General features: G+C 39.9%; 2 protein-coding genes across 5 annotated transcripts; one reads left to right on the forward strand and one right to left on the reverse strand.

Annotated features, from left to right (window-relative positions):
* Positions 1-662: 662 nt before the first annotated feature.
* On the reverse strand, positions 663-1,417 carry taf13 (TATA-box binding protein associated factor 13). Of its 2 annotated transcripts, none has more exons than XM_022762910.1 (2): positions 1,346-1,417; positions 663-1,248 (listed from the first exon to the last, which is right to left on the reverse strand). In XM_022762910.1, the coding sequence occupies exon 2, from the start codon at positions 1,242-1,244 to the stop codon at positions 870-872; it is 375 nt and encodes a 124-aa protein (XP_022618631.1). In that variant the 5' UTR covers positions 1,245-1,248; positions 1,346-1,417; the 3' UTR covers positions 663-869. The 2 variants fall into 2 exon arrangements, with proteins under 2 accessions (XP_022618631.1, XP_022618632.1); XM_022762911.1 differs by having other exon boundaries at positions 663-1,245; positions 1,346-1,404.
* Positions 1,225-8,594, forward strand: slc35c2 (solute carrier family 35 member C2). Of its 3 annotated transcripts, none has more exons than XM_022762909.1 (10): positions 1,225-1,278; positions 2,596-2,806; positions 3,043-3,193; positions 3,733-3,796; positions 3,942-4,014; positions 4,405-4,573; positions 5,082-5,165; positions 5,770-5,945; positions 6,193-6,322; positions 6,847-8,594. In XM_022762909.1, exons 2-10 carry the CDS (start codon positions 2,696-2,698, stop codon positions 6,978-6,980), a joined length of 1,092 nt encoding a protein of 363 aa, XP_022618630.1. In that variant the 5' UTR covers positions 1,225-1,278; positions 2,596-2,695; the 3' UTR covers positions 6,981-8,594. The 3 variants fall into 3 exon arrangements, with proteins under 3 accessions (XP_022618630.1, XP_022618629.1, XP_022618627.1); XM_022762908.1 differs by lacking the exon at positions 1,225-1,278 and adding an exon at positions 1,485-1,577; XM_022762906.1 differs by lacking the exon at positions 1,225-1,278 and adding an exon at positions 2,083-2,281.
* The last annotated feature ends 3,355 nt before the right edge of the window (positions 8,595-11,949 follow it).

Raw genomic sequence — 11,949 nt, forward strand, 5'->3', positions numbered from 1 at the left:
TTCAGGTCCAGAACTTGTGGCTAGGCAAGTGACTGCGGTAATGTCGTCATAGGATCTATCCTCAGCACAAACAATATTCTATTTGCTTTCACTTATAATAATTTTAATGTAATTTGTGCTGCAACTAGCAATTATTTTCTTGACTAATTAATAAATACCAGCCATCACAGCTTCTGTGAGTCAAAGGTGACGTTTTGTCCAACCAACACTTCAAAACCCCCCAAATGTTAAATTTACAATCACAGAGGAAAAAAGGAAATCTGCAAAAATATTCACATTGAAGAAGCTGGAACCAGAGAGTTTTACTGTTGTTTCTCTCAACAAAAATTACTCAAAGAAAATTGGCAAAATATCTGGCAATCACTCTTCCGATAAGTGACTTTGCAGCTCTCGCCATCATTATATCCCTGCAGCAAGCTGAGGCAGATGCTGTGGCTGCACACTGGAAATTTTTTTTATCACAGCTATGGTTTGACGATGCAGCTCAGTGTTGCCTGCTGTTGTAGCATATACAGTGAGTGCAGTGTGATCGCAGCTGCATTTTGATGCTTCGGTTGATTTGTGCATGAGATGTTAAGCCATAATTGTCACTGTCCAGATCTGAAGAACAGCCTCTCCTGGGTATTCTGGTATAAAAAAAATAATAGTAATGACTTTGTGAATTTAAACAATATTCAAGTTACTTTATTTAAACAGTCGCAGGCGATATGACATTTTATACCATCTGTAAAATAATGCAAATCACTCGTCACACAAAAAAATGCTGAGTTTGGACAATAAAATGGAGTCTGAACAATCTCCTAAAGAACAAAGATAAACCAAATGAACAGCAAAATTAGATGTATGTAAAGAAGTGTCCCAGGGTGAGTTCATGAGCCATAATTTGCTTCGTCGAAAGCTTTCCGGGCTCTCTTCAGCTCCTCGTTCATGGTCAGCAGGTCTTTGACTCTGGCGAACTTCCTTGGGTCCTTGCGAATCAGAAAAACGATGTCCTCCACCTGGACGCGGCCCTGGCGTCCGATAGACATGGCTTTGTGGGTCATTTCCGTGATGAACTCGATCACCAGGTCCTCCAGAATATCCACGGACTCCGTGTACGGGTTCTGGTCGTCTCCGAAACCGTACATCATACACCGGAGCTCCTTGGAGAAGAGCCTCTTCCTCTTCCCGTGGCCGACGTCGACCCCGCTGGTCCCGTCATCCAACTCCTCGTCGAAGCCAGTCTCGTCCTCCTCATCCGCCATTCTGCTGGAAAACACACGGATACGTCACATTAACGTAAACTTTTACATTACACTTACACTGTTATAATACGTAGTTAATGCGCAAAGCATAACTCCGTTACCTCTTAGTTCAGCCGGGATAACAACACAGATCGGTCTGTGCTCTCTGTTGACTTCCGCCTCAGTTTCTTTGACTGAGGAAGAAATTCAGGGTAAAAACGTTACCTACTAAAAAAATACTGCCCCTTGTGGTAACTTCCTCTGAACTGTGTTGTCCCCCGAGTAATGATCCGCATGATGTTACAATACAAAGTTTGCGTATATTAATCTGCCATATTGTCATCATGACTCACGGTAGGTTTCTTTAATATCATATTTTGACTGTTTTTTTTTTGTTTGCTCCCAGGCATATGCTTTAATGTTTCTAGACAAAACAAGGCCAAACTTAATTCAAACAGATGGCATTTTAACATTGATGGCGTTTGAATGGATCACCACCTTGCTGTATTGTAAATTAGCTACATATATTTAGATGTTTTTCGCGTTTTGTGTGTATTATTTAAATGAAACACTCCTCGGGTACAATCGCGAGCAGTGTGAACTAAAGCAGAAAAGTCACATTTTTGTTAAATTGCATTTATTTCCGGTGGGGTATTTGGAAGCCGAATTGAAGAGTGGCTCATAACGATTCAATGAAGGCCTTAAGTCTTAGTGCATGTGACTTATAGGTGACAAATCAATACTGCAAAGGTTAAATGGAGAGATTGATCGGTGGAGTTCAGTATGCGGGTGTAGTCAGACGAACATGACACGTAACGGGGGCAACGCACTGTGTACTCTGTCACCAGTTGCAGTTAGCGAGTGGTGATGGTGAAAGCTGAACCTAGTTTACGGTCTACATTAAGCTAATAACTGCTTTTTGTACTGAGTTAGCTTATTAACTAATAGCCGCCACACAATGCCGGTGTACAAAGCAGGCTAGTGTGATCTAAAGGGGTAAAACGCTAGTTAGCGCTGAAGACAATAGGTCCCGTCAAACTTTGCCAAACAACGATCTGGTGAGTGCTACCGCTGCCTTTGGCTAATATTAGCCGAAGCTGTCCAGGAACTAACTCAGTTCCTGTTTAATAATTTGTTGGTAAATTGTACTTAACATTATGTTATTAGTGGTTTAACGGCTAGCTGACGTGGTTTAGCGGTTAGCTTACGGTGGTTGTCAAACTTGAGCTAAAACTAATGTTACCGTTAAGCTAACAGTGCATCAGGGCTTATTTACAACTCAAAAAAAAACTGTGCTTCCTCACTGCACTCAAATGCAACCTAACTCCCTCCCTCTTCCCCTCTTCCACACGGGGGGCTCTCCCTCCTAAAGCACTCAGCCATGGCTGATGGACAGGGGTGCAGAGTCAGTTTGGAGATGATGACCTCTACAGTAGCTGTCTGAACTGGACAGCTGATCCCAGCAGCCCTGGATGGCGTGCCCCGTCCAGTTCCTCTGCCGGGGGCTTCGCACCGTTGGACTAGTTCTCCTCTACTATGTCTTCTCTATAGGCATCACCTTCTATAACAAATGGCTGATGAAGGTAAGTGAAGGTGTTCACTGGCTTCCTATTAATAACATGGCTCCTCCTTTTATTTCAGAATATTAATGAAAATAATCTAAGATGAATCTCTGCTTTTGCTGTCTGGTGGGTTAAGCCGTATGGTGTTTCTCTCTGGGGGCTGTCTCCCAGTGTCTCAGGATCCAGGACCTTGAGACAGTGGGAAATATCCCACCTCAACTGTGCGAGATGACCCTGTCTTTTTCTCTCTCCCTCAGGGATTCCACTATCCCCTTTTCATGACGTTAGTTCATCTCACCATCATCTTCTGCCTGTCGGCTCTGACGCGTCGGGCAATGCACTGGCGGACAGGGAAACCCCGTGTTATTCTAAGCTGGAGAGATTACCTCCGTAAAGTGGCTCCCACTGGTGAGATTTTAGGGGAGCCTTGAGTGTTTTACCTAACTGTGTTCAGAAGGCAGCTCAAAGTGTTCAGAGAACAGTGAGCTAGAAAAGGGACTGACAGTCGTCTCTTATCATGTTCACTGACATAATCTTTCAGTGACGAGTACTTGGGCTAAAGTCCACATTGATAGAAACATGACATCACAACTAAAGGGGTAGTTGAAGATTTTAAAAAAAACCAACAGAGCAGCAATCACAGCAATTAACCATCATTAAAAAAAGTAGATTTATTTGATATATATAAATGTTAATGTTATGATTGTCTCGCCCCTTTTTCTGTTTTGTCTTGAATCAGTAACAGGCAGCAGACAGTATTCCAGCTATGCAGCAAAATATCCATGCTCAGAGCCTAAAATGAGCTGTTTTCAGTGTTATTTAGATAATTATGAACTCTTACAGTATCTCTTTTCACCTTTGATGTCCTGCCTTATTATTCATAATTGATAGTTAGAAAATAGTAGACCAGAAACAAAGGTGTTCTAAATTCTGTCTGTCTTACCCAGCCTTGGCCACAGCATTGGATATTGGACTTTCCAACTGGAGTTTCCTCTTCATCACCATCAGCTTGTAAGTTTGTGTCTTTGATATGATATATGATATGATATGATATGACTTCAATATGAAATGATAAACTTCAGCTTATTAGTGTTGCTATTTAACCTGTTATTGAATTGTTCCATTCTACCGTGGCTCTTATCTTTTGTCATTCAAGGTACACTATGACCAAGTCGTCAGCTGTTGTCTTTATCCTCTTTTTCTCTCTGGTGTTTAAACTAGAGGAGCCGGTAAGTGACAATTCTTTTTAATTTTTAAATGATGTGCTATGGTGTACATTAAAGGTCCCATATCGTATAATGTGAGCTTTCCGTATCTCTTTTAATTATAAAGCAGGTCTAGGTTCTATTATATATTCTCCTTTGTATGAAACGCCTAGTTCAGGGGCCCAGACATTACTTCCTCATCCTATTGACATCAGTACGTCTGTTGGTGCTGCCCATCTACAAGCTTGGCACACCCCCACACAAGGCACAGCACATAACCTCTTATAATAATTATAAAACTACTCCAAGTTACGAATATTTTCATCCGAAGTCTTTGCAGACTCTCCAGTCCTCTTCTCTATTTCTGTATATGTTTGTTTCTCACCATCTCTCTTTTCTGTCCTTTTCAACCAGAACCCATTCCTGATCCTGGTGGTCCTGCTGATCTCCAGTGGCATGTTTATGGTTACATTTCAAGCGCAACAGTTTAACCTGGAGGGATTCATCATGGCGCTGCTGGCATCCTTCATCGGCGGGATCCGCTGGACCCTCACTCAGGTCCTCATGCAGAAAGCAGAGCTGGGTCAGTGTTGAATATATGTTGAGCACACCTGTTGCAGCTACTGTGCTTTAGGGCATTTTAGCCACATGGACACCTAAACTCAACTATGACTATACGCTTCCTCACTCCCGTGACAACCCACCCTGAGTGAAATGAGATATTGAGGTAAACAGATGAACAAACCACTACCTGTGAAGCATTTGAAAGAGGCAGAATACAAATGAAAACACAAGCCCTCTCACCTTGAATGAAGAGATAAATAAGAAGCTTCATGTGAAACCCTTCGAGAGAAGCACTGCAGCAATACAAATGTGAAAAATAATGAAATTAAAACGGTATAATCAACGGGCAGCTAAGAGAAGAATTAAACAGTCTGACAGAACTATTCAGTACATCTGATTTTGTAATTAAAGGATGCTTTGCCAATAACTGTAGCAATGATTTTTAAAAGCTGAAACTCACAGAAGTTTATGGCCCTATTGTTTTCCTCTTTCAACCTTTTTTTTTTTCATCTTGTTCCTTCTTCCAGGCCTTCAGAACCCAATAGATGCCATGTACCACCTACAACCTCTCATGTTCCTTGGCCTCTTTCCCCTCTTCCTTTATAACGAAGGTGAGACACACTCTTAAGCTGCAGTTCGTCTTCCTCACTCTGCAGTAAAGAGTGATCACCTCTATAGTCCTGGTTATAGTATTTCAGTTCAATGAAAAATGTTATATAAACATTACGCAGCCTCAGTAGCTTATTATTAGCTATTTGCACTCCAGTAATCCAGTCTTAATGATCACAGTGTGATTTTTGGTAGTTAGGAGATGGAGATGGAAACCTAGTAAACACTGATTTGATACCACGAAATTTGTTAATAAATTTTTCATACCGTTTTAAAACAGCAGCTGTTACTTTCTTTAATGCAGTGGCATTGGATTGGTCCTGGGTATGGGAATTGGTATCAGGAAGGAAAAAATGATATAAGAACACCTGTAAATACAATTATGTTCATTAACGTTCAGTTTCTCTGCCTTTTCTGAAAACCGTGTCGATCACACTGCTTGACATGGCTTGCCACAAAATCAACACTGATAAGGTATTTCAGTCAGGTTTAACCTTAACGTGCTCAAGCAGTGCTACAGGTGACGTTCAGCACCTTATTACCTCTTCATAGAAGCTGATTAGTGTCTTGTAAAGTAATGCCTTCATCACACACCTCTCTCTGCAGGGCTGAGCCTCAGTACCTCAGAAAAGTTGTTCCGGGTGACGGAGCTTTCACCTCTCCTTTACTCACTCTTCACGCTGGGCATCGGCGGCTCACTGGCCTTTGGTTTAGGCTTCTCAGAGTTCCTGCTAGTCTCTCGAACCTCCAGCCTCACTCTATCCATATCAGGGATCTTCAAGGTACCGTTTCAGTTCAGTGTGTGAGCTCACTGTGTTGGCTTTTATTGCTTATTATGGGAGTCTGCTAAGCCAAAACACTACAAACAACTATGCTGTTATTCTATCTCTGAAAGTTTCTGGGTCAACTTTAATCAACTTTTGTTTTTTTGCTTTGTAAAGCCTGATGAGGCTGCAGTGTTCTGGTCTTGTTCAGACCCACTAAATACACCCTTTCTTTCGTCCCTTTTATTGTCTTGTTTTCCTGTAGGAGGTGTGTACTCTGCTTTTGGCAGCAGCTCTGACGGAAGACAAATTGAGCGGGCTTAATTGGATGGGATGTGTTGTGTGTCTGTGTGGCATTTCATTGCATGTGGGACTCAAGACATATTATTCGAAAAGTAAGTTCGTTTTTATTTTTTGTTTTTGTTCATTATATGGTCTGAAAAAAAGTCAATCAAATATTTAAAAATCCCTTTTAGATATGTTTAATGATATATAAAATGTGCTTTGTCTGATATGGTTTTTCTTGTTTAAAAACTTAAAAAATTACATCTGTTCCTTCTGTTTTTAATTTCAAAAGTTTAACTACTGTACACAAGATGTTTCCTACCTCACTGAGCAGGCTTCAAGTTTCAACATCACACTTGTGTGAGTTGCCTATTGAACCAGGATTGGCTTCCACGCTCTTTGTGATGCCACAAAATCATGCTCGTACATGCACGTCTTACACAAAGATTTAATTGAGCACAGAGAAGCTTTCCCTCTTCAGTCGGAAAATGTGACAGTAGCGTTTAGTGTTACGCTCTGTCAGGTTCAAACATCTAAGTTAGGTAACAACAATCACACACATTTCTGAGTGGAGGTGGACTTTAAGAAGAGATGATAACATTGACAGTGTGAATTTTGTTTTATTTTCCATCAGATAAGGTCCCGTCTTTAAGGCAGCTGAACAGTAAGAGCCCAGAGCTCGAGTTGCCTTTACTGCAGCAGACCAGAGACGAAGCAGAGGAATCAGCTGCTGACGAAGATGAGGAGCAAGAAATCACTCTGCACTGACATCACAGGATGTCAGTCCTTTACAACCTTTCCATCAGAGGGTTTGAACAGTGACGCCAAATAAATGCTGGAGCACTTCCAAAAACTGTTTGGAACACACTGCCACAAAAAAAGAGGGAACAGCATCTTCAGCTCTTTACTTCCACTGATCCTGTCTTCAGGCGAGGCCAGGGCCTCATTATCAGCTGTACAGTAACTGTGGACTTTGAACGTGACATAAGTTATGATGCTTTGCCTTAGGGCCGCTCCAGAAACGTAGCTAATACATGCAAGTGTCAACAAAGTATGATGTATGGAGGAAGAGAGTGCCACAGCTTTAGATGATACTTTCACACCTTGAATTGTAGTGGGTCATTTTTCTTTGCTAGATACTTGTCACTGTGGAAACATCTTACTTTGGTATATATACCTATACATATGTGTGTATATAGGTATATATTAATAGCATTCTGCAAAATGGCCCACAGAATAAGCTGTTAGGAGACTGAAGCGCGGTTACAAGTGTTTGATTAAGTGAAAATCAACTAGAATTTGAAGTGTTCTTGTATCCTGGTAATATAATGTGGGAGCCGTGGTAACCAGATTACATTATTTATTTGCCTTTAGATATGTAGCCTGGTTCTGAAAAGGACATCCTTAAGTTATTTTGTGTAGAAGCGAGAGCAATGGCACATGTGTTATATGGGTCCAGAGATTCCTATTCTTGCAGATGGCTTTGCTGATCTTGTTTGTCGGCTGATTTATCTGCTGTACAATTTAATACAACCAGATCAACATGATCCGTAGGGCTGCAGTGATTATCATAATCACAAATAAATCTGCAGGACTTTTTTTTTGACTAAGCAAATAATTGTTTGGTCTAAAAAAAATGTGAGGGAAAAAATGAAAAACGGCCATCACAACTTCCTAAAGCCTTAAGGTTCCTCTAGAAATTCCTTGTTTTGTCCAACTGTCTAAAACTCACATTAGACAACAGCAGCAATTCCTCATATTTTGTAGAACCTTTGAGATAGTAGGAAATGTTATATTTATATTTGAAAAATGACTTGAATTGTTAATTAATTATCAAAGTTACAGATTCATTTTCTGTTGACTGACTAATTTTATTGATCAAGTGTTTGAGTTGAGTTGTAGAAGCAAAAATGGCTGATGCCAAGCCCTGTCTCAGAAAATAGATGTCCTGCACCTTAGCAAAGGTCGGATTGATGTCAGGTTTAGTGGCATGAAGACCCTCTCAATGTGATCATTTTTTTTTATTTTTTAATGGTATGTGTCCTAATACTGGAACATGTCACAATAAGGCCATTTTTAATCAAGTTTACTTCATAGTCTCTAACTGAACATAAAGGATTAACTGAGCTGCAGAGTTGGAGCTAAAATGAATGGTTAGTGGAGAGATGTGATATGATTATACCTTATTGTGCCTTGTTAATGTTACAGCATTGAAAAAGGCTACTTTTAAGAGCTTATTATATATATAATTAAATCTGTGATTATGCAGCTGAAGTTCTTCAGTGTTAAGCCATTTCAGAGGGTAAACGTCTTTGAATGTTTTCTTTTTTCTTTTTTTTTACATCATGAGTTTCTGTGAAAAGGCAGCGTTGTTGCTAAATCATTGAGAAATAAAGTTAAAAAAAAAATATAAGTAAAAATATATCGTCTTTTTAATTCAAGCCCACTTCAAAATCTCTTTTTCTCCTTCTCCCTTATCGGCTTAGATTTTATTGCATTCCTGTCCATCCATTTGATTGCATTTACTCACGAGTCAAGATGCCATGCTAACTTGGGCTGTCACTGAGGTAACTGAGTTTATTTACATTCAACGTAGTTAACTGTGCTCCTGCAGGGAACACAGGTCTCTTCAAGTCTGGTTCTTATCCAATAATCGAGCCCAACTGCATCTATAGCTGGAAAGGTTTCCCCAGCAAAATTCTTACATTAGAAACATTTCTGTTATTGTACGGTGAACATTTGGAAATTTAAAGGTCCCATATTTTATACTTTTCCAGTGTTTTATTAGTTAGTTTTGATATCCAAGAAGATATAATTGTGGGTTTAAGAACTAAAAACCATCTCAATGTAGTTTCATATCTCCGTCTGGCTTCTCTCTGGAGCTCTAGTAACAACAGGTCTGTCAGCCAATCAGAGGAGAGGAGGCTCTGAGCCTCTCTCCTGATTGGCTGACTTTTTTTCTGAGTGAAAATATAGCAGATTTCAGATAAACACTTGGAGAAACCAAATCCTGGGAGGATAAATGTTGTGGGTCCAGGTGGGCTGGGTTGAGATGTGACTGCTTTGTTGTGACATCACAAAGTTACAGCAGTCCTGACGGCCCGTTTTACGGCTCAGTTTCTGAATACAGGCTGTGTGTGTTTCTCTGTGGACTGAGCACTCTGGTATTTATAACCTAGCCCTGCTTTATACCCGAGAAAAGACAAAGAAAATCTCACTTTATACAATATGGGACCTTCAGGTTGTTGTCTATGACTCACAGGTGGTATCTTTGCTGTAATTAAACATTCATATAAATACCCACCCTGCCCCTGGTTGACCTGCCAGTCTAGACTCATGTAGTTTAGCCTCCAAGTATGGTCACGGTCCAACACAGCTGTTTGGAAATTATTTAATTACTCACTAATGCAGTGAAGCTGTGGTCTCTGCATGCCATTGCTGCTCATTCACTGATAGGGTGCAATATGGTGATTAATTATCACACCTACAGAAATATTTAAACTGGACTTGTTTGCTCTTTGGAGGTTTTATAGCCTTCTCCGGAGCACCACGCCCATGCTGGAGCAGCGGGACGGCCTCGCTTCTCGAGTTTCACCCCGGAGAGTTCACATACTACCTGATGCAGGGAGCTGGCTCCACAGTTTAGCGAAGCTGGCGCGTGCTGACATCTCACCTGTGGTATGCTGTGTGGAGTCTGTCTGGAGGAATAACCTGGACTCACCGAACGGCCAGGTAAGACCTCACCTGGCTGCTGCAACAAGGCGGAAGAAGTTGTTGTATCATTGTCACTGCACGTAGTTTTGTTCTCGTCAAGTCAGAAGTTCTCAAGTAAACGAGGGTGGACGTTCAAAATCCAGCTGTGTCTATTGTTCGTTTCACTGTTGTTAAAAAAAACAAAAAAGTTTTCACGCGAGCGACATGGGTATGAATGCAGCGAACTTTCATCTTTTACGAAACTTACATGCATTAAAATAACTCGGTATATAATTCTTATTGATTTAAAACAACTAAATATCACATTCCTTGCATTTTCTGCATTGCAGTTACTAAAAGAAACGAGCTAATGTACGCAGTTACCAAGTAACAGCGTCGCGTTGTTCCTTGCGTCAATAAACAGCTTGTAGCAGCGCACACTGTAATGCAGCTGCAAGCAGCTAAAGCACTAAAAGTATTGATTAACGTACAGTGTTTTTTATCAGCGTTATTGATATTATAACAACTGTGTTAGTCATTCATCTGTTAATACACCAGCGTTCAAAAGTTGTTTGCAAATAAATGAATATACACTTATATGTAATTATATATACTTACGACTTCATTATAGAACCATTCAGTAACTTTTATATAACGCTTATAATTGCTAGTGTCTGCATAACATCACTTTCATATTACAAAAGTCCCTCTATTTGAACACACTATAATGCAGTTGGATGCAGCTACTGAACATTTTAAAGTTTATATATATATGCACAAAGATTTTTTCGGGGGGAATTTCAAATTGACCTGTGAAGACGTTTGATATTATTACAGCTATTATTGTCATTTATTCATCTGTTTATACACCAGGGCTCTCTATGGGTTCCCTCAGGAGGACTTAGTTGTTGACAAATACATTAATAGACACTTATATATAATTATATGTACTTACAACTTCATCATAGTGTGTTATAAACCATTTAGTAATGTATATATAAAGCTTATAATTTCTAAATAAGTGCTGTTGCTTAAGCAGTTAGTGTCTACTTACCTCACTTTCATATTACTCAGTTCATGTGTACAGTATATGGTGGTTTTTAAATTTGAATTTAAGTTTATGACATTATTCAGCTCAAAATAAATTCAGATTTCCAAAGTCTGATGTTGCATCAAACCACCTGGATACTTGCTGGGTGAACTGGAGTTCAAGCTATTGTGTGGTGGTCATTTCTTCCTGGTGAGATCACTCCAAAGGCAGTAAAGGCATCAATAAATGAATGATGATATTGACTTGAGGTCACTTTAGTCTCAATGTAGTGTAGTCATCTACAGATGCACAGTAACAGAAACCAGACCAATATCAGCATTAGATAACTAATAGAAGTAATTAATATTCTAATTCCATAGACACATCCGCAGACATTAGAATTAAAAGTTCAGTGTGTTTTTCTTTTCTTATTCAGAGAGAAAAACCGACTCTTTACAAATAGACACCAACATAATCTAGTCTAAGTCTACTGTGTATACTAAAAATATCAGATGACTTAAGATGTCATTTGCAGTTTTGTCCAAAGTTAAATGCTGTTGTCCTGATTTTTCTTGCCCTGACAACTTAATTACACGAACACAGAAAATTGAAAAGAGGGTCAGTGAAAGAGGAAACTGTCTAATCCTCTTGGCAGGTAGATCCACCGGCATTGCATAACAATACCCATCTTTTCCTCTGTGTCTGACGGGTGGGCAGACAGGTATGCATGACATGCGACTCAAGTATAAACTCAGACTTGGCAACATTCAGGCAAGCAGGTACATGTGAAACATGAGAAAACATACAAAAAGAGCAATAAAGTCACGTCACATACTGCACATGATGGCTGCGTATCAAGTGGTCTGAAAAGCCTTTAGGCGGACTTGAAGTTTCTCTCAAACCCTCTTCAGTGGTGGCCTTTGTAATCATGACATACGTCTGAAATACAAGTAGAAGGCTCTGACAGGAAATAAATGTCAACGACGAATGAAAGAGATTTTACATTTATAAAAA

This window comes from Seriola dumerili, unplaced genomic scaffold, assembly GCF_002260705.1.
Source record: "Seriola dumerili isolate Sdu_G_001 unplaced genomic scaffold, Sdu_1.0 BDQW01000454.1, whole genome shotgun sequence".
In the NCBI taxonomy this organism is placed as follows: Eukaryota; Metazoa; Chordata; class Actinopteri; order Carangiformes; family Carangidae; genus Seriola; species Seriola dumerili.

What these genes read in the sequence shown, in the direction of transcription:
- taf13 (XM_022762910.1), bottom strand. Translation starts at nt 1,244, where the DNA reads ATGGCGGATGAGGAGGACGAGACTGGCTTCGACGAGGAGTTGGATGAC.
- slc35c2 (XM_022762909.1), top strand. Translation starts at nt 2,696, where the DNA reads ATGGCGTGCCCCGTCCAGTTCCTCTGCCGGGGGCTTCGCACCGTTGGA. An exon ending in ATAACAAATGGCTGATGAAG is followed by an intron (nt 2,807 to 3,042) that starts GTAAGTGAAGGT and finishes TCTCTCCCTCAG; the next exon opens with GGATTCCACTATCCCCTTTT. An exon ending in CTCTTCATCACCATCAGCTT is followed by an intron (nt 3,797 to 3,941) that starts GTAAGTTTGTGT and finishes TTGTCATTCAAG; the next exon opens with GTACACTATGACCAAGTCGT.